A 22,215-nucleotide genomic window follows, 5' to 3' on the forward strand; every position below is an offset into this window, starting at 1 on the left:
GATATTCCTCACTATATGAAGTGACTGATAACAAGATCTGTATAATGGATTGTAAAGAAATTCGTCAGGTTTTTATTTTGTAGACAATTAATCTGGATTTATAGCATGATGGGATGGCAGCATAATGATGTGTGTGGTGTCACTGGAAAGCTCTGCTCCTGCATTTTCATGTGATATACGTGGCATTTCTATGCGAGCCTGCATTTGCGAGCAATCCATCCAAGAGTAATGTGTGTGCAGAGCTGTATGAAAGCTCTGTTATACATAATTTTAGTGTAACTTTATCATTGTTTTTCGCTGTGAAAACATTGGACTACCGACAAGTGGTTGGCCTTGGTCGGAAAGCTATAATTCCGCTGTTTCACGTGATCTGTGTGGCTTCTCGCTATGACGCACGGTCGTGGAAAAAATCAGTAGAGTACAGGTGTGAATTTGGACGCACTATGCGTTGTTCGGGCCCATAGGGTTAACAGATTTTCCCTCAACCCAGCTAATATCAAATCCTGCAGATGCATTTATAATGTGCTCTTTTTGTATGAGGTTTCCATTTTTAAATATAATTTAGTAAAGCTGTGGGCAAATTTTAGCAAGGGCGGACAGTCATTGTTTCCAGTTTTAATGCATCCCTTTTGAATCAAGCAGAATAACTGATGTTAAAACCTTAAAGTATGCGGCACCAATACTATTTGGGATACGCAGGAATTCTATTTTTGAATAAGCTGACACTGACAACTCTTGGGCGGGCTGATGACGACCCTGAACATATATATTATAAGTGGGGTTATTCCAAATAAGGTTGTCATAGGAATGGCTAGCAACTTCAACTCTATTTAAATTGTCAGGTAAGGCACTGAATGCTTGCTGAAACTCATACTCCCTTTTCCCCCCTTGTTCCTTGATTTTTGATATAATTTTAGACTGTGTTTTGCACAGACAACGCCTTGTACAGGTGCATGTGTTCAGAGAACATTTACCATTTAAAGATGCATACCAAGAACTTGTTAACAGTTACACCTAAACTACTATCTGCCGTAAGGTGACGGAAATACTTACAAGCTTCCTTGACCTGGTGTAATGCTGAGGTCTCGGCTGCACTTGAAAACACGTCAACAGCTGTCTAGACTTTACAGCACACAAGTTCAACAAACAAGCTAAACTTTTATCCATAAGAAGTTAATAGAAACTCCTCCTTACCGAGTTCTTTTCATTAGATGGAAATCTATTCTATGAGGGCCCTCTCAACTGAATGCAGTTCAGGGCCTACAATGCAGTAAAACAGTGAGGGTCTCAAGGTTTGATCAGACAATTAATGGCGGTTTCTCCCATAAGAGAGACACTTACAGCACCTTGGGGGACCGTTAATGGGGTTGCACTGGACAATAACTCCTGCTAGGCACTTCCACTCCCCTTCCCTGTACTACTTTTACAGGCTGAAAAAGAGGATGAAAGGAGGGGGCGTGAGGAGGAGGAGGAGAATGGCATCGTAGCGGCAGCATCCTTCAGCCTCCTCAAAGTCAGCTAGGCAGCTATTAACCTTGGGTTGGACTGCATCGAGCAAAAAATTATTACGCAAAGTTATAATTTTATGGTGGTGGGGGAGCGGTACAAATAAATTCAGGCTGGCGGGACAGGGTAATTGGAGGGCCTGGTAATAGGGTCCCCCCGAATGAACCCAGGTGTGAGGGGAGAGAGAAGTTCCAGCCCTCCTCCCCCAGGTGATTTATCCCTCATTCTTCCAGGCCTGGGGAGTGACTCATAGCCTTCAGCCACTTGGGCACCCAGCCCAGCACTTTTAATTATGTGCCGGTGGTGGGAGGAATCAAGGCAGGGAAGGGGAGAGGAGGGAGATTGGGAAGAGGGGGTAAGGGAGGGATAAAGCCAAGCTGGCTCGTGGCCCCCACTTCAGGGGCCTCTCCGCTAAAGCTCTTTAGCTGCACAGATGACAGTAAGCGGGGCGGAGGAGTAGCGAGCGGGTGAGAGGTGCCAAGCTCGGGCGCTTTATCTCGTTAGCAGCCTTAAATGCCATGCCGACGTGCCCTCCTATTTGTCATTCCAGCTATTGGTCTCTGAGGGATTTGAGAGGTGCTCTGCGAGTTAAGAGAGACATTTCCACCCTGCATTATGCTTAATGGGAGGTGGAGAGGCCAGCAGGCTTATGGATACAGCAGAAGCTATCAGGGCTGAAATGCCCATCGAAAAAAGATTTTTCACATTGCAAGTTCAAACTTAGACGAACTGAGCTAACCAATATTGGCTGGCAAACTTATGCAGAGTGAAAAAGACAATGAGCTTCATGAATAAAACGGACTGCACTGACTGAACCCGAGGTTCAAATGTAGGGTCATCTCAAAGAGCAAAACCTAAAAGATGAATAACGATCTCTGTTAGAATTTACGGCTTTGAATGCTCTTTAACAAAATAATGTCATAAAACAAAGCACAAGTCAGAAAAGTATACTTTTAACTTTTAACAACATGGGTTTGAATTCTGTTTGCTCTCAAAGTACACAACTTAAAACAACATATCATAAATGAAAAATAAGGCACCAGCAACAAGTAAAATGCACACATACATACATACTATGTGATAGCAGCAATCTTGCAGATTCTTTGCATACCACACTGAGATACTGTAGATGTGTCTATTAATTTAGAGAGATATCAGAGTGTGCAATGAATGCATGATGAATCATAGCGCTACTATGAGCATGAAGAAAATATGCAAGCAACTCCCATACTCATGTTGCATAAATGCTGCAAAACAGAGAGTTTGCTGTAAAGCTATCAGTGTACCTCCTTAAAAAAACTGATATAAATGGAGTTTACAGTTTTGTGTTGACTTGCGTTTTTTGTCTGCTCTTATGCTCTATTACAAGAAGTCAGTTTGTAGACATGGGCTGTTGTATCAGTCACAATTTTAGATAAGCTTCAAACAAAGTGGGTCATAGAATATGTCAACCACATCTACAGCCAAAAGTCTTTATACCTGTTCCAAATGGTCACATTACAAGCCTGTCGTTAAACCAAATACAATCAAAGATTTCTTTATCTTTTGCTTGTCTTTTGCAGGGTGGGTCCCTGATCATTCTTATGAAAGTTACTCAGTGGTATATGAAGACAAAAAGTTCAACTGCCTGTGAATAAAATTATCCAGATCTTCCACATCCAAAGCCCCATACAGCAAATGCCTTAGAGACTAGGCCTAATTTACACCGAAAGCCATGAGAAGCGGTCCACTAGCATAGCGGCAGCACACGTGTATTCACACCAAAGACAAAAAGACACGTCGCGCAGCGGCCGCTGCTGTCCCATCAAAATACAAACCACACCCAAACAGTTGGTGGCGGTAGTGCACCGTGTTTGCAAATCTCCAATAAACCCCAAAGAAGAAGTGAGTTTGGACCCAAGGCCCAGGTTGGACAGGTTCGTGCGCCAGTGATTATTCCAACGCTTGGAGAATTATTATTTAGCACTACAAATGGGTAAGTACATGAAACGTGCCTATCAGGTCTCGCTTGGTCAAGGGGGAGATGTCTACGGTGGCCGAGAGAGGTCACAACACATGCAAACTCGCAAAAAAACGGTGTCTCTTCTATTTTCGAGCTTGCTCGCAAAAGCAGTGCGACTCGAGCAGCGCGCAGAACGGATGCGGTGTGAATGCTCTAACCTGTTAACATGCTCGCTGAAATGAAAATGCAAGTAAACAGCGACCGTTCGCAAGCACTACGCGAACGCATCGCTTGCGGTGTAAATGAGGCCTAATGCCTGACAAGGCTACTTCTGGTTTAGCCCTCTGCTAACTTGATTAAGGAAAAAATGATATAAATGATTTAATAAAATTTAATCATGTGGCTCTTCTATAATTTCAAAATGCTGACTGGGCCGAAAGTTTAATATTTGGATTTCTGACATTTCGCAAGGTTGTGATGCTCCAAAGAAAAATTAGCAACTGATTTACAGACAGCTTTTTCATAATGTAAGTCTACTGGTTAGAGCAGTTTGGGGCCCGATGGCTTCACATGACGGACCTGGAAGTTGTACTTCTACACTTCGGCCACTATGTCAAATCTGTGTTAAAGCCCGCCACTGTTCCTGGGGGCTTGGTCTTTGAGCAAGAGTGATTAATTACACAGGCGGAAACAGCAGCACACAATTGGGAACAGTGTCTTTACAAAGGAATTCATGGTTTTGCAATCAATCGTATACACAAAGAGTAATAAAGGACGTTTTCTTAAGATTTTTTTATAAAGAGAGTTTGAGAGAGCTTTTCAAACACTGCCTACTTTCACATCTTTATACACCTAGCCTGTTGGTGTGTAAACAGTGCGTGATTGTCCGATTGCTTCAGAAAGTTAACAAAAGTTGATATCGGAGAGGGGTCTGCGATGCTGTTTGTCCATTAGACAAACACTTTGATTACTAAGGCCTGGCAGAATTTTTCTGTGTTTGGTTTCCAAAGCTCTCAATTTGCAGTCAGTGGACGGGTTTAAGAGTTAGTGCCAGGTAATGCTTATTTGTACAACATGCTGTCCAACATCTTTAAAAGTCAAATACATTTAAGGCTGTTCTGAATGGCCACACTCAAAGACAGAGTGAACACAGTTAGGTTTTTGCGTTTTGCTGGTTTGCAGTCTCCACCAACTGCTCCCCTCATTGTGGCTCCTTTGCTGTTATATTTAAAATATGACTAGTTCTGAGGCAAGGCCATTCACAAACTAAAAAAATCAATTTTACGAATGAGAGATTTATAAAATTCTCAAAACTTAATAAATTATATTTTTTCTGAATGTTACCATGGTGCAATATTATTTGCTTCTGAGCCAGTGTTTTAAACGCTTGTTTGTATAATGACATTACAAGTAAAAAACGTGACGAGGACAGCTCAACAAATCCAGAATTGGCTTCTCCAGGAAATCATGGTGTAGAAAGGCAGGATGTGAACAGCACAGAGCACCATAAATCTGCAGCCAGAGGCAGATGGTGTGTTTTTTTTTTAACAGTTTATTAGTATGATAATAAAAGAAAGAAAGAATAATAAATAGTTTGATGAGGCAGTTTATATGATCACTTTCATACAGTATAAATCAGCTGTGGAGAGCAGATACTATAAGAATCGATCATATTAATTTTAGGTGTAAGCAAATTGGTTGGACGGTATTAACTTGAAAACGTTTATTTACTGCATTATTCTGTAATTACTGCACATTTGACCCAAGTCATTAGTTTGCGACAAAATAACCAAAGTGGCAGCTAACAGATGCCAGAAACAGGCAGGGTCAGCTATTCTCATCGCTAAGACATTTTCCACCATAATACCAATGACTTGCTTTGTGCTGCCTTCCCTGGATTAACCTCCCACCTATATACTGTGTGCTCTCAGATGGTCACCAAAATAAAATATGATTTTCAAAGTCAGGAGAATACAGTCAGCGTGCCGCCACAAAATTAGAGCCCACTGACTTCATTAAGTGGATCTGGCATCCACGTTAAATACAGAAATCAGCATCTGAATTCATAGGAGGAGTGGTACCCTACTTACAGTGCGATCTAAGATACCTGTTCTGGATTGAAAATTCTCTGCTAACTTTAGTCTGACACATCACAGAACTGCGCAGTTTACAGTGGTCTTAAAAGGGACAGTTCACCTCCAATCAAAAATACATGTTTTTAATCTTACCTGTTTTGCTATTTATCGATCTAGATTGTTTTGGGGTGAATTGCCAAGTGTTAGAGATATGGCTATAGAGATATCTGCCTTTTCTCCAACATAATGGAACTAGATGGCACTCTCCTTGTGGTGCTCTAAGCACCAAAAACAAAAAAATACATCTGAAAACTCAACCGCAATGTCTCTTTCCAGAAATCATGACCTGGTTACTCAAAAATAATCCACAGACCTTGCTGTGAGCAGTTTTATGGAGGAACTATTTTCTTTCTACCAAGCTACACCCGCTAACTCTATCTCTGCACAGAAGGAAGCTAGCTAGTGGTTCATGATTTCCAGAGAGAGAGAGGCATTGGTGATAATTAAATAGCACATGAGAAAAGAGGAAAAAACATGTATTTTTGATTCAGAGGTGAACTGTCCCTTTAAAGCAAACGGACGAATAAATGAGCAATAGGCATACATTACTACATGAATCTAATAACTGTTCTAAGATTAGATTTACACTGTTTGCCTCTGGTTTTCTTGTGTTTCAGCTCTGTGCTCTTATGCCAGAATGCAGGAAAGTGTTAGGAGGAGTATATTAAGCTACTGACAGAGTGTAATAAGAAATCACACAGATCGACTGGGATGCATTGTCACCATTCCCAACAAGCTCTGTATTAGACTCGCTACACAAGACTTGGATTGAACTACGTCTGTATTCAGTGCCAGACCGTTTTCACACTGAAGTCTGCCAGAAAATAGGCTCATTTTTTTTTCAAGGCAGAAATATATCTCTGTGTCTATCTCTCTCTCTCTCTGTCCCTCTCTCTCTCTCTATCTCTCTGTCTCTCTCTCTCTCTCTCTCTCTCTCAGAGAGCTAATTATTTCTCCCCCGTTTAGAGCCAACTGTTTCTGTCATCTGTCTCTGTAATGACCTCTGCAAGATGTGCATGCATGCACATACCCCCCCTCACTTTTTCTCCTACAAACACACTCACAGCACAAAATCCTGACCAACACTCAGGCATACAGTCTTTCGCAGAGAAACCGCAGACATACACACAACATGGATGCACATGCAACAGATCGGTCTATTTTTTAGGATCGCCTCCAGTTGCAGCTGATGTATGCGGGCCAGACTGAGCCTGAGCAATACCTGTAGTCCCAAAGTAGTGCTGAAACAACTCGTAGGTGAATTATCAATCAACACATAATTCATTCACATGAATTTTGATAACTGATGAACAACTTAGCTCTGACACAATTAATCAGTTGACAAAAAATGAATTCATAGCTATAGTATTTGTGATAAATATATTAATATTATCATATTCAAGCTATAAATAAACATTCACTGGTTCCAACTTCTCACATGAGAATTTACCGCTTCTCTTTCTCTTTCACTGTGGTAACATTTTTCACTGTTTTCTGGTGTTTCATAGAGGAAACAATTAAGTGGAAAAATAAAAGCCGTTTAATAATTCTATTAAGCAAAACTGCCACAAACCTCACATTTGAGATGCTGGTTCCAGCTTCCCAAATGTGAACTGTGCTTTGAACAAAATAAACAAATGGATGATGTCAACTTGGGCCATGAGAAATTTTGATAGGCATTTTATAAAATATTCTGACATTTTGTTAAGAACAATTAATTCATTTAAAGCTGTAACAGGCAATTACTATGATTATTTATTATTCAGTTGATTTTCTATTTGAATTAATGGTTTGGTCTATGAAATGGTGGAAAATAGCTGAAAAAATGACCACAACAAATCATCCCAAGGTGACATTGTTTCTTTCTGCTATAGTCCAAGTCATATATTCAATTTAGAAGAATACAAATCAGAGGAGAGAAAGAAGAAAAAGCTCACATTTAAAGGGAGAGTTTGGTATTTTTCAACCTGGACCCTATTTTCCCATGTTTCTGTGTCTAAGTGATAGGGGTGGGCGATATAACAACTATGTGCTTTATATAGATATATTTTTAGAAAACACCGTTTATATCAATATAGGGTCAAGTTGCGTCACATGACCCATATCAGTGTTCATCTCTCCTCTCTCACACTCTTACAAATGTAATCCCTCTCCATCATCACTTATGACCCACTCTCAGTGTGTGGTGTGAGACTCTGCCCTCTTATTTTCTGTTTTCCCAGTGTTTATGGGTGTGTACCACCACAGCACTCAGGTGAGGTCAGTGCTGTATCAAAAGGTAGCAACCAGCTGCCAGAACGTAAGCAGCAGGCCTTCAAGAGATACAGTGCCAAAAAAAGCAAATACAGTTAGACGAGACGCCAACTAAAGGATATCTTGGGTTGGCTTTTACTTTACTTACACGTCACAATACCAAATCTTAAATCTAACAAACCAAGCAAAAATACAATACAATATGTGTAATTTATTTTCCATCCAAAGAAAAGGAACTAATTACAATGAAATATGCAATTATTGGCAACCTTGGCTGGTGTTGCTTTAGGACTGGTAATGAATAGTATGAATGAAAAAGGAAATTAATGAGATACAGATCACCAGCAATACAAGGTTAACAAAACTGCCCATTTGTAAATACTACACTTGTCAGTCATGTTCTTTAGTTTTCTCATAAGTTGTTTTAATACCATGTCAAGGTTTGTTATTTATTAAATTCTTGAATATTTGACATTTACTGGTCAATACAGATGTTCTTCAGCATTTTCTCTGAGGTAACCAAAATAGAACCAATATTGCAGTTATTAATGCTTATGGTTAATATGCTGATCTTTCCATGAACCTTTGTTCTTCAGTATGAAAAAATGTCTTAAGAAATAAAGTATCCTTGAGACAAGAAGAATTGGACTGCCATCTTTTTACATCCACACCCCAGGAAAACAAAAGTACCATATAAAAACTTGACCTTTTCGGATCTTTGGGGTCTATTCAAGCATTTGTAACCACTCTTTTTTTTTTTTTTTTTTTTCAAATTTGCAGGACTAAGCTGTATTGTATGAAACCCCCCTAAAAAACAGAGCTCACCCTTTCTGCACTCAAATCCTGATTGCCTTGAGAAAAGTCAAAGGCAACCACAAATGAAATCTGGATCTAAGGTTGAGGTCTTAGGTTTTAGGCCAAAATTAAGTGCTTAACTTCTCCAAACTTCCTCCGACTCAGTGAGGGTTGGGCATTTTTTTCAATTGGCCCCTCCAACTTTATGTCATCATGCAGGCCAATATCATGCTCCTGTGCATAAATCTAAGAGTCATCTTTGACTCTCATCTGAATTTTAAAAATGAAATGCGATGCAAGAGGTTATTTGGTCATGCTTTTAACATTTAACAGAAATTCTAAAACAAGCCTGTCTGCCTCTGACCTGGAGAAAGTTATTCGTGACTTTATTTCATCCTGTCAAAATTTCTTTTTGACATGTTATACTAGTGTAAATAGAAACTTAACCATATGCAATTGATTAAAAAGCAGCTTTTTATTTTCATATTTAAAAGAACACAATCCCTTTCTTTTTAACTTGAGATCTCATGAGCAAACTGAAAACTAAAAAAAAAAAAAAATATCTTGGCATTGTTTTAGACTCTCAGCTAAAGTTTGATGAACACAAAAAAGGTGGTAGAAAAAATGTTTGGGCTACTCTTCACACCTTTAGGCAAGTTAGACACTGCTTACCATTTAATAAAGATCTAATAAGTATGCATGCAATGGTTTTTTTTCTCATCTCTCACACTGCATAACCTCTTGGTCTCAGGCTTTAGTCTCTGCCTTCAACTACTATCACTACCCCATTCCAAGCAAGCTATCAAAAGTCTGGACAAGAAACCACCAAGATGTCATTACTGCAACATACTAAAGAGGTATAATCTTCTCACTTTTGACGATGTCATTCATTACTCAAACCTCACATTTACATTTAAACGTCTCCACCATCTAGCTCCACCCACTTTGAACAAGTTCATCACTAAACTTCACCATACTGCTTCTAATACCTGAAGTAATTCGGAAGAAAACTGTATAATTAGACACTGTAATACTTTACACAGACTGCATTCTCAATTAAAGACACAACCCTCTAGAATTCCCTACATGACAGCCCAAAGCAGATGCAGGATTTTAAGACGTTTTCCACAACAATCAAGTCCTTGTTAAAACTTGACCACAACTGTAATCATGACACCAGCTAATCATTATTTGTGTACTTGGGTTAATGCTATAAATGTTTGGCTTGCTGTTTTGTTGATTCATTAGTCTGTTTAAGAGTTGTATGTGAGTTGTCATTAGTGTAAACACAATACTGGGTTTTCTAACTTTGATACAATACCTAGAAAAATATTGACATTTGGTATAGTTTTTGATTCAATGGGGAAAATTGACATTGAGGGCATACAATTTAAGTTTTTTTATTAAATGATAATTATAAATATAAATATAACAAGGCTATAACATGACAACAGTGACTTTTCTTTTCTTTGTTAATAGCAGAGAAGCGTATGTGAGTATAATAGAGGGAGGAAGGGCAGCTGGTACGGGTGTATTGATAATGAGGAAATTGAGTACTGAAACAGTTTCACATATTCAGTATCAATATGTATCTATAAATTAATACATTTGACAACACTAGTTGGTGGTTGTGGTTGTTGTTGTTTTTGATTATTATATGTACTAATCTTAAGATTTTAAACATGTCATTTTAAAGATTACTTAAACTATAAACGCTAATCAAGGACCTCGTGCTGTAAATAAGCCTAAGTTACGTGTGTGCTGTACATCTGACACTGCTTCTGCAACTGTCAATGTTTCTCTGTACTTGTTCCCTACAAATACCAATACAGTGGTGACACAGTGAAGCAGTGGTTAGCAGTATTGCCTCAAAACAAGAGGGTTTCTGGTTGGTACCTGGGGTGGGGGAGCCCAGGGGTACTCAGGCTTCCTCCCACATGCCACAGACTAGGTAGGCTAGGTTAACTGATGACTCTAAATTGGCTGTAGGTGTGAATGTGAGCAAGAATGGTTGTCTGTCTCTATGCGTCAGCACTGTGATAGTCTGGTGACCTGTCCAGGGTGTACTCTGCCTCTCGCCAATCTCAGCTGAGAAAGGCTTCAGCCCCCCCCCCCCCCACAACCCCTAACAGGATAAGCGGTTACGGAGAATGAATGAATGAATGTACATCTGACTCTGTTTCTGCAACTGTCAATGTTTCTCTGTACTTGTACCTTATAAATAAACAAATAATAACAATAATAATAATAATAATAATAATAATGATAATAACGCTAACTCAATCTACTTTTTTGTCAAACCATATTTCTGAAATCTCAATGGCATGTCTACTGTTTGCTCATAAGAAAAAGCTCTACTCTCAGGTAATAATCAGTTAAAAATACATCTTTTAAATCTAGTTTTTGATTGGTAATCACTTTAGATCATTTAAATATTTTATTGTATCTATGCTTGATTGTTTTCTGTTTAGGTGCATTTACCCTACTTATATATATTTCATATAACATTTTCCATGTATAATAGGGTCTTGTCCATTGTTACAATTACTAAGCCGATCAGATGCAGCATCATGTATCTCTCAAAATGAAAGGGCCATGCAGTAACAGCAGGATACACGCACACTGCTTTTTTCCCTATTATTATCAAAAGACAAACACATAAAAACAATTGCATGGGGACACAAACTAGGCTACTACTATGGACTAAAGGAGTAGAATAGAGGGTGCCTGTTGCTTCTTGATGCAGACAACTAACCCTCCTTTCATCCACATTTAAAGCATATGAAGTGTCTGTCATGAACTGTCTTACCTGGTTGTCAAATTTCAATGACTGTGTGCCCACAAGAAAACGAATGGCATCAGTTTCAGCTGTCTGGGCAGTAAGTGCTCGTGCCTGCAAAGTAGCCACAAAATACCATGACTGCCCATTCACATAAATGACGTTTTTATCAACAGAATAAAATATAACTGAATGTTGAACCAGCTAGGAATTACCAATAAGTGAAATAGAACAGAATAGATAGAGCTAGCTTTCCCTCAGTTACATAGTAATGAATGGTGTGACAGTACCTGAAATTCAAGACCATAAATAACAGGAGCGTCGTCCTCCATTTTCTGCGGTGCCTGTTGCCAGAGTTGGAGATTTCTAATCTTTTTTTGAACGTCGTCTCACAATGGAAGCGCTTGAAAAAAAAATATATAACTGTGCTACGTACTGCACAAAACACAACACAGTAGCTGCACTTCCGCGATTAAAAAACTGGGGGGAAAGCGTGTGACTAAAATACTACGTAATGTCGGTCTTGCAACGTGGTGTACGATTTGAAACGTACGTAGAAGAAGTCGAGAATACTAAAAAAGACGTTGGGAGGAATTTTGACTGCTCTGGGATACAGTACATGGAGCTTTCCTTGGGTCTGCGCGTGCGCACTAGAGTTGTAGCTGTCAGACTGCAGCAAGGTAAGAAACATAACCGTGTTTGTGTTTCTGTTTTTATTAGTGGTATTTCCTCACGAAGTGGAGTGAATAGCACGGTGACGTTGGTACGTTACGTGGTTTTTTAAAACGTGGGCAGGTATTAGTCAGGCGGGTAGTTTACGTTTGCAACTAGCAGCTCAGCTAAGTTAGCGTACGACTGTCAACCGGCTAATGTAGCATTAGCAACATAGCCAGAACCAAAGCAACAACAATCCTCCAGTAACTCGGGTTAATGCTCTTTCGTGACAGCACTTTTAGCATGAATAAAAGGCGTGAAACTTACTCGTTCTCTTTAGATACAGCTCAATGCTGACGATAAGAGCTTGTAATAAATAGCGTATGCTTATAATGTCAGGACGTGCTGCTGCACAGTGTTGTCCAATAACGTACAGAATATAAGTCTATCACTGTTGATATTGACTCAAAAGATAATGTCTTATTGCTGTGTTACATTGTCAAAAGCAGTAAGATGGATAGTGGGGAGGCTCCTGCCCAGCGGCCAGTCACCTTGGACATCACAGTGGAAGATGTAACCAAGGAAACCCCAGGCCCAGACCCTCCGGAGCCAGCCACCAGCCAGACCCCTTCCAGAGAAAACATCATTTCCCAGGAGGACAGCATCGACTTGGGTGGGGACTTTGCCACCCCGCAGGACAGCAGCGCTACACCTTCAGAGAGCCTGTTGGACAAGCTCAATGACCAGATGATGGAGAGCGTCATGATTTCTGACTCACCTAATAACAGTGAGGAGGATGATGTAGCTCCCATTGACTCCTTTCTGGATGGAGGGGAGGAGGAAGAGAATGCACCAGAGACATCAGATGACAAAGAGGATCAAAGTGAAATTGGACAGAATACAACTGAGATTCAAGTTTCAATCGAGGAACAGGAGAAAGGTGGTGCTGTGGAGGACTTAGATGAGGATTCCAAGGAACAGACAGACACACAAGAGCAAGTCACAGCCTGTGTTTCCCCTCAAGGTGACACGCAGAGCCCATCTGATCTTAAAAGTGGGGAACCATCACCACAAGAAGCTAAAGGGACAAGCCCAAAGGAAGAACCTATACCTGTATGCACCATATTCAGCCAGGGCACCCAGCCGAAGTCTCTGGTGCCTGATGGCTTCCAGCCCACCCTTATCAAGTCCCCCAGCTTCAGCATGGGGACTGGTGGAGGAACCGATGAAGCAGTGACCCCAAGCAAGCTGACGGCCCCTCTTGTGTGCCAGCCCAGCCCCAGCCTCAGTAAGTTCTTCACTGACAATGGACAGGTCAACCCAGCCTCTGATTTCTTTGATTCCTTCACTGCCCCCTCCTCCTTCATCTCTGTTTCAAACCCAAATGCTGAGATCCCTCCTGGTCCCAGCCCAGCGCCCATAGCTCCCACCCCTGAGCGCCAGCTCTCTTCCACCTCCTCCTCCATCTCCACCCCTGGAGGACCTCTGGACTCTGGTGCTCCCACCCCTAGTTCAGTGTTTAGCCCTGCCCCTACTGTAGCCACCTCCAAGTCCCAACCTCCTCCACCCCAAGCAGCCCCAGCTCCAACTCAAGCCCCCGCCCCGGCTACTCAGCCTTTCAATCAGCTCCAAGCAGTGTTCTCGGGCAGTGATGATCCATTTGCGACAGCACTGAGCCTGAGTGAGGTGGACAGGCGCCATGATGCCTGGCTGCCATCTGAGGAGACCAGGAAGGTGTTGATCTCTGTAGCCACCCAGCAGTACAGCCCAGCCTATGTAGAGACCAACAGACTCACCATGCCTGGACTCAAGTTTGACAATCTTCAGGTAGGACAAGCATTTGGGCAGTAAAATGCTTTTCATACCACATATGTGAAGTTGTTGAATGCCTTTTTTTTTTTTTTTTTTACAAAGGGTACTCCACAAATATTTCATTTGAAGCTCACTTGACATATCATGGGTAGTGCTACTCAGCCTGTGAAAAAAAGTTGCTTGTGCTTTGAGACCACACATTTTTAACAGAAAGCCTGCATTACAAACTAGATTTGTGGAGTTTGAAAGACATACACCAGAACTACATTGTGTCATCAAGTGCCATTCACCAAAGTCACGTCCCCTTTTGGGGGGACAGAAATGGGAAAATGCTGAAAAGCTGACATGAAGTTGGTTAACTAAGGCTTTCCCACTGACATCTGAGGCACATAAGATACATAGATATTTACTCTCAGTGTGGTAACTGGCTAAATAATGCCTGTGACAGTTACTACTGATGGATAGCTAACTCGAGGGGGAGGCTGCTGCAGTACAGGTATACAGTATAGCAGTATCATATCTTATTTATCAGTTGGCTATTAACAGGTTGGTTATTTGCAGACAAGACTAAAGGGGCATGAGGGTACACTGATCGAACTTAATTTATTAAGATAATCAGGATAAGGCAAGGCCACAAAATAATTAGACATGTCTATAAAACAAATGTTTGTTTAATGAGAAATGAATTCTTACAAATTTGTCAAAATTAAAATCCAAACACACAACAAATTGCATTTACAGCAACTTGTGTTTTTTATCCCCAAAAAAGGGCCTTGATGTTTTGCAAAGTACTGTTATGTACTGGTCTGCTGTACAGGCCCAACAAACTTGGAAAATCTATGAAAAGATGCATTGTGTTGCATCATGGGAAATGTAGGATCCATTGTCTTTGGTGCTTGAATCATACTGTGGACTGATATTCAGGATACCTCTGCCTTTGCTGCTTGGTTTTCAAGTATTGCTTTTAAAAAAATATTCTTTTGCAAGGCTCCCAAATATGTGGAAGTGCAGAGCTAAATCATTAGACTAGTCATTTAACACAATGAGAACATAAAGTCTCTGAATAAAGGCGGCTTATTTTTAGTTGTGAATTAGATACAATAAAAGAATGATTTAAAATGTGTTGTTTTAAATTGAAGAAAAAAGCAAACAGGAATTATTATCCTTACAATGATATTTAAGTTATACTACTGCTTTATTTATTTTTATATATATATATATATATATATATATATATATATACATATATTACAAACACACACATGTAGCGCATACAGCGTATGTGAGCAATTTGAGGAATTTATTAAAAGGTAATGATCAGGAGCCAGATTGTAAGCGGCATGCTCCAAGAGTAATCAACACAAAATATGAAAAAACGTGCCCATCACAAGTTTTGAGAGCCCATGGCTTTGTTTTCTTCAACCAACCGTCCTGAACTGAAAACAATTTCATTTAAATTTATGTAAAGCACAGAAAGGTAGCAAATCATCACATTTGAGACGCTAGAACCTCTGACTATTTGCCAATTTTGCTTGATTAAACAACCATATCGGTTGTCAAAATGTTTGCTGATTAATTTTGTGAAGCTCTGCAGATCAATTAATCAATAAACTGTTTCAGCTCTAGTGATTTAAGGTTCGGTAACAACTCTCAGCTCTAATCAAAAAGCTTGGACACATTCTCTATGAAAAGCAGCCAGGACCCAAGGTAACAACCTTCATGCTAAAGATGAAAATGCTCACAAAGCACATTTTGTGTTTTTTAAAGATTGCAGTGATACCTTAAAAAACCTATGATCACTTATGTCAAGACTTGTATCAGCCTCTAGCTCCACCTTGATCATTCAGATTTAAACAAATGTTAACATTCTACAAAGTTCTTTGGTCTATCACAGAATGACAGTGGGTGTATTCTCCTGCTCTGGCACAACAGATAGCGGGAGACACTTGCCACTTGTCTATAAGCACACATACACGCACCCTTGCTTCCCTCCTGTGTCAGCATATCATGTTATTTCTCATAAACATCCTCTGAGCTCCTTCAACAGAAACATTTATCCGTAATAACAACCCTGATGAAACATCAATTCAGTTATTTATTCAATTGAATCTTATAATGTACGTCCACCTCCCAGCTTAGATTGTGTTCATTATCCCCTCAGTGTGTTTGAATGCCTGCTTGAATAAATGAATAAAAATCAAGGATTTTTTTTCCGTCATCTTGGTGTTTTTGCCCACTAAGAGTCAGTTTTCAGCAAACAAATTAGATCCACTCTAAAGCTGGATTAAAGAGAGCATTTTCTGCAGTCTGTTTTTTGCTCCGTTACTGTTTGGGCTGAACATTGTTTTATTGATTGTAATTCTGTCCAAATCTAGGGATGTCCAGATCGAGTTTTTTTTCCTTTTGTCCCAATCCAACTCATTTAACATAGACTAAGTACTGATCTGATGTTTTTAAATCCTGCAGGTAGTACTTAGGTTCCTTAGTGTAAATACCAGCATGACAAATCTCAGGTCTCTTACTTGGACACTTCCATTATGGTCTTTCACATGATGTTAAATTTCTGTGTGTGTACTTTGCTGCAGGGCGACGCTGTAAAAGACTTAATGCTTCGTTTCCTTGGAGAACCAGCAGCAATGAAGCGCCAGGTCCTGACTGCCAACTCTGTGGAACAGTCCTTTACAGGCCTCAAACAGCTCATCGTAAGTCTGTTCATTTGTTTGTTTGTCCATGTTCACCTCTGATGGTTTAGAAAATCATTCACTGTGTGTCACTGTCTTTACTGTTGTATTATTTTAGCTTTGGTGCTCATTTTCCATTTACTTTGTCTTTGCTTGATCTGCATGCAGTCGGAACAACCTCTTAGCTTGACAGTTCATTCTTGACCCTGAAAACTGCTGTGGACAAAACAATCTTCCCTCAAGGTCCACTCACAACTCAATTTTTTCACACAGTCTGCATCAGCAAATAGGTTTTGCTTAGTTGACATGTTCAACATTATTCTGAACATCTGCAGTTCCATGACAACTGAGTTATCATCATCTGCCATTGAAGGCTGTGTAATATGATTGAAAACTCCAAGAACGAGTGAGTAAAGTTGGGCTCAGACTTCAGGAGTTTTGGGATGATTTCCCAATTTACCCATCTTGACAGTCATAGGAGAAATCTTGTCTGGGACTTTGGTCAGTAACAATGTCCAGCCCAGGTTATCTGGTAATATGAGACAGGGCTTGAAATTAACTTTTTTACATGGTAGCACTGGTGCTCCTAACTTCAAAATGTTAGGAGGACCAGCAAAATTTTGGGAGCACCCACCATAATATAAGAAGCACCAACAGTGTAATCAGTTTTTTTATTGCAACAAAAAGTCGACATTATACTGTATACATCACATTGTATGTGTATAGTACACTTATCTTTAACAACTTTTTCAGTGGAAGACATTTTTAGAAAAAACACCACTGAACCACTGAACACCACTGTGAATGAAAGAGAAACCTTGAACACCACTGTGAATGAAAGAGAAACCTTAGATGATGATGATGATGATGATGATGATTCAGTATTGTCATCATCTAAGGTTTCTCTTTCATTCACAGTGGTGTTCAGTGGTAGCCTGGCGTTGCCAGACCCATTTCGCAAAACGCGAATGGGTCTGGACACAGAGTGTACGTTTCCTCTATTCCTGAGGGGCGGTATCAACAGCTGTCACTCAAAGTGCCCCTTCACGCGATTAGAAAGACAGAAAACCAATCAGAGTAAACGAAACGTGTGACGTAGGCTAGCACATCACCACTGTAAACAGACCAGCAAGCTGCAGCGGAGATGAGCTGTAATGATGTCTGGGAAAGAGTGTTGCCATCTTTGTGGGTTTCCTCCTCACTGTGGACTCCGAGTTGCATGGCTGTGATTCCCAGCTTGGTCGCTTCCCTGACCTGCTCCTCCATGAGAGCAACTAGAGGAGAAACAACAATAGCCACTGGGTTTTCACTGAGTCCCATCTTTTTCCCGATCAGCGGACCCAGTTGGTAAATTAAACTTTTACCAAACCCCGTAGGAAGGACTTTTTTTCAATAAAAGCTTTCAGTGCAGCCGTTTGTTCTGCTTTTAAAGAAGCGCCTTTGTGATTGCGTGGCCAGACTGATCTGCGGAGCGAAATAGAACATGAGCTCGCGAGATTAGGATGGTTTCACCAGGCTAGTTCAGTGGTGGTTCAGTGGTGTTTTTTCTGAAAAAGTATTTCAGCGTTCTCTTCATTTTCTCTTCTCTCTGGCATGAATTAGCTTCGGCTTCTAGTTAGCTCTGAGTGACAGAAATGCTGCGGTCGCGGAGTGATTTGAGGCTAATAACCAATCTAAAATCAGCATTAAAGGTCAAGCTCACGTTTGATTGGTCACTGTCAGCTCACGAGGTAGAGTGAACCCTGGGAAAATAGTCGCACCAGAAGAATTATTTACACTGGCACCAGTGCTCCCAATTATATTTTGAGGTCGCACAGAGAAATTTTGGTCGCAATTTCGAGCCCTGTGAGAGGTTTACTGATCCAGTTTTCAACCTCCCGAACTGCTCACAGACTCATCGGGGCTGCCCTGATAATTTTAAACATGTTTGATATTTAACATTTAGATGATTACAGATATGATTACATCAGTACGGAGCAGCTGATGATGTTACCAAGCAGTGGTAAACGGTCCAGCCTTTTACCCCAACTTTAGCTAGCAAACTACTGTTGACAGATATTAAAGCTGACTATTAAAATCTCACCTCTAGATCTCGCTGAAGAATAGACAGTCTGTGCTGACTGCTTTCTCCAGTCATTCTCTCATACAGACTAGTTTAGCCTTCGTCTTTTTTCTCACTACAAAGCATTGCTAACATTACAGCAAGCTGTCGCACCACGTCAGTCTCACCTTTGTTTACATCCGCTTACATCTGGTGCATGCATGCTCCCTCATGATAATCTTAGTAATATCCTGTGATGTGCCATTATTTTCAAATCTTATAGTGTGTCCATGTACGAGGTTATCCGATTTCAAAATCAGTTAGGATTTTAGAACTCCTGCAGTCTGATGCTGGCTCAACAGCTTCTTAGCGTGCATAAGTAAAATTGTGTGTTAAAAGGAGAATTCATACAACATACAAATTAGTGTAAATCACATGAAACAAAAATCAGAGGAAAAAAGCCTGCAGTAAAATGCAGGTTAAAATTAGACTTACAAGTTTTACACAGCAGCAATAGAATTATACTACATACATTCCCTAACAAAGACACATAGCCTACATCACATACACTTTTATTCTATTCACTCAGCCAAAATTAGGGATGGCTTCTAAACGTAGATGATTCAGATCATCAGTCATGGAGTCCCCGAATCAAACATCATTTGCCTTTTTCCACTGCCTCTTTGTATACCGAGGCTGGCAGGGTACACATTTTTACAAAGTTAGTCTTGTCTCAAAATTTTCCTAACTTCATACCCAACTGTTGGAGGGCGCAGCAGCACAATGCACTCCCTGTTTCTGTTTCTACTTGCTGCTACAGTGCCATTTCAACAGCGCTGTCAGCAGCCATCAAGAAGAGACTCTCTGTTGTTGCTTTATAGTTTTTTTCTACTTATTTATAACTGAACTGTTGTAGGACCAGGATTCACACTTTTTGTTTCTTTGACTTTATACAAATCTTTTGTTTTAACTTCACAGATGATGATTAAGGCCAATGATTTAAGGTAAAACGTGAGTCATGTCGGCTGTAATAGGAGTTTAGTGAGGGATGGTTGCTGTGCAGGTGCACTGGACTGTAGTGTACCTGGCAGAAGACATGACAAATAAAGTATTTCTCATAATTCTAGATAAGGTGCAATGATGAAATAATGATAATTAGAGAATTCCCAAGCTGACCCTAAGGAGCAGTATCTGGGCCGATCCAGGCACAGTGTAATGGATCTTGTCAGCTAAAATAAAGCCGATCAGAATCGATCCTTCCTTTACTGAACTCTTCTGTGTTTTGTCCACCTCAGCCTGCTAGTGTTGCAGCCGGACTCTACGGTGCAAGTGGGAGTGAAAATTAGAGTGTGTGAATGTGAAAAATGATTAGGTTGCAAACCAGTGATTGACTCGGTTCTGACACTTGAGTTGGCAAAAATTCACTAAACTGTGACAGTAATGAATCCCTTTCTCATTAGCAAAGATCAGTGTACAAAACAGCAGCTTCTCATTTTTAGTTGGCGCAGACTGTCGATTTCAGCGGTTAATATGACAGACATCTTCGGCAGCAGGTCATATCAGCTGTCGTTAATTAACATTCATTCCGTGAGCAAGTTGATAGCAGGCCAAAACTAAACTTGTTTGTGGTCTGTGGTCACAGCGATGTGTGTTTTCCTTAGCAGATCACTTTTCATCAATTTCAGGAGTCACGTTCTTTCAGTTAAACTTTTCATCTTAACATTTTTAACCAGGGCTTTTAGTATTATGATCAAGTAGTTTGTGAGTAATAAGGTGGTTCAGATTTAGAAGGATACAGCTATTATTTCAGTGTGTCAAATTACATTAATTAACATTTTGGTATATGTAAGTAGAGATTCATCAATGCTGCATTTTTAAAGGCTGATTTGATAGCCATAATTTCAAACAGGGAGAAGCCATTACCTGAATATCAAAGTCAGAGTAATAAATAACTAAATAAATATATACTGTAAATCTGGAACTGAACATCAGTATTAGAGTAACTGATAAATACATTTGGAACTGATCACCAAACTAACAGTGAAAAATCTAGATGGGAGTGATGCTATATTTTTTGAGCTATTCATTTTCCTTAAAGTCAACCAGAGATTCTCACAATGGCATTACCATAACAGTGTGTATGGAGCTTACATGCAAAACAGTGATCAGAGATATTTTGAACTTGATAAAACATCAAAATGTAATTTGAAACAAGATCCTTTGGACTGGAGTAATTTTGTAAATCTTTCTCAATAATTCATAAAACAAAAAAACAAGACAAGGTCAAAACCTAGTGTATGGCTGGACTGTGTATGAAACACTAGAGGGCTATTATTTTGGAACGAGGCCTCTTAATTTTAAACAGAAAATGATGGCATTCATTTAGTCACAGACTCATGGACTTTTACTGTAGCGCTAATTGTGTTACAGTGCTGGATCAGCAGTCGCTGTCCAGGCAAAATGTCATGTAAATACAAGTTAAAATTAAAAACAATACAGGTAGATACAGCAGAGGGGGCCTGCTTTGTGTGGAGCTGTTCCCACTGATGAAGCTCCTTTTTGCTCGTTCTTACACAATCCTCCCCTCCTCAGCCCCAGTCGGTGATGTACGCCCCCATGTGACTGGTTAAGGCTGTGCAGCCATCGACCACAATTGGAGGCAAGTTCTACCAATGAAGATAGTTTGTAAAACATCTTATTGGCCGATTAATTTGCCAGACTAAAACTATAAATCGGTGGACCGCTAAGGACCTGGATTAGAATCAGGGCCAATAAAACTTGATTGGGATATCCTTAATGATAATGCTGAGTATTGTTTTCAAAGGTTAAATTAAAAAAGACAGGAACCACATGCACATAACAACTCAAAATATTTTAAAGCAGTATTTAACTGCTGAAAGATGGTCTTTCTTTCTTTTCTTTCTTTTTTTTTTATAAAACTGGGTTGTCTGTGCAGTGGGAAGACATTTGACATTGGTGCCATATGACCAGACAAAACATGTCTGAAGAACATTTCATGCAAGCAATAGGCATCATAATTCTAGTTTTTTACAATGCAGGAAACGTAAGAAAGTATGGTGCCAACTTTCTGTTTGCAAACTCTCCCATTATAGCTAAACAGTGCACTAAAATATGGTTCTGAAGACGTTTTAGGTGAGAAACAGACATTACAGGAAAAGAATCTTGGTTTATGTTTGATCATCACTGCCTAGTTTTAACGTTTGATCTGAGTTTGGTCTGAGTTTGAGAGAGAGAAAGAGAGAGAGGGTTGTCTCTCTCTCTTGATCTGCTTCTGTACTCTTTGTGTCTGTGGTGGCAGCGGTCATGCAAAGATGAGGAAGTACAATCTAATGTTCAAGTAACAGCCCTAGAGCCAGGGAAAAGATTTGAGCTGGGAGATGAGCAGGGACGTCTACGCACTGGAAAGATAGAGGGAAGTGTACCGTAGTTCATTTACACATAGTACCCACATTGTTATGATACAAAACCAGTTGAAAATCGGCAAAGTATCCCTTTAAAGCAGCTTCTCCAGTCTCTGAATCAGTGGCTTTAGATTTTGTGCATTGTCAGTGCCGCGGTTGCTTTCTTGGAACATTCCCGCTCACTTTCTGGAGGTA

At 40.1% G+C, this 22,215-nt stretch overlaps 2 protein-coding genes across 4 annotated transcripts in view; one reads left to right on the forward strand and one right to left on the reverse strand.

Moving 5' to 3' along the window:
- Nucleotides 1-11,895, reverse strand: part of eipr1 (EARP complex and GARP complex interacting protein 1) — an 82,967-nt gene extending 71,072 nt beyond the window's left edge. The window contains exons 1-2 of the mRNA XM_050062578.1: nt 11,701-11,895; nt 11,441-11,524 (exon numbers count right to left, since the gene is read on the reverse strand). Coding sequence (XP_049918535.1) covers nt 11,441-11,524; nt 11,701-11,742 — 126 coding nt within the window. The 5' untranslated portion in view covers nt 11,743-11,895. The remainder of the gene's footprint in view (nt 1-11,440; nt 11,525-11,700) is intronic.
- Nucleotides 11,896-12,043: 148 nt separating this feature from the next.
- trappc12 (trafficking protein particle complex subunit 12) overlaps nt 12,044-22,215 on the forward strand; it is a 53,852-nt gene continuing 43,680 nt past the window's right edge. For 2 of the 3 annotated variants that reach the window (XR_007570989.1, XM_050061472.1), the window contains exons 1-3: nt 12,152-12,173; nt 12,571-13,891; nt 16,462-16,578. Coding sequence is in view for 2 of the 3 variants with exons in the window: in XM_050061472.1 (XP_049917429.1) it covers nt 12,578-13,891; nt 16,462-16,578 (1,431 nt within the window). In the remaining variant the exon portion in view is untranslated. Of the gene's footprint in view, nt 12,091-12,151; nt 12,174-12,570; nt 13,892-16,461; nt 16,579-22,215 lie in introns of those variants that run through there. The other variant, XM_050061473.1, reaches the window with a different exon arrangement.

The sequence above is a fragment of the Epinephelus moara genome, chromosome 14, assembly GCF_006386435.1.
Source record: "Epinephelus moara isolate mb chromosome 14, YSFRI_EMoa_1.0, whole genome shotgun sequence".
Lineage (NCBI taxonomy): Eukaryota > Metazoa > Chordata > Actinopteri > Perciformes > Serranidae > Epinephelus > Epinephelus moara.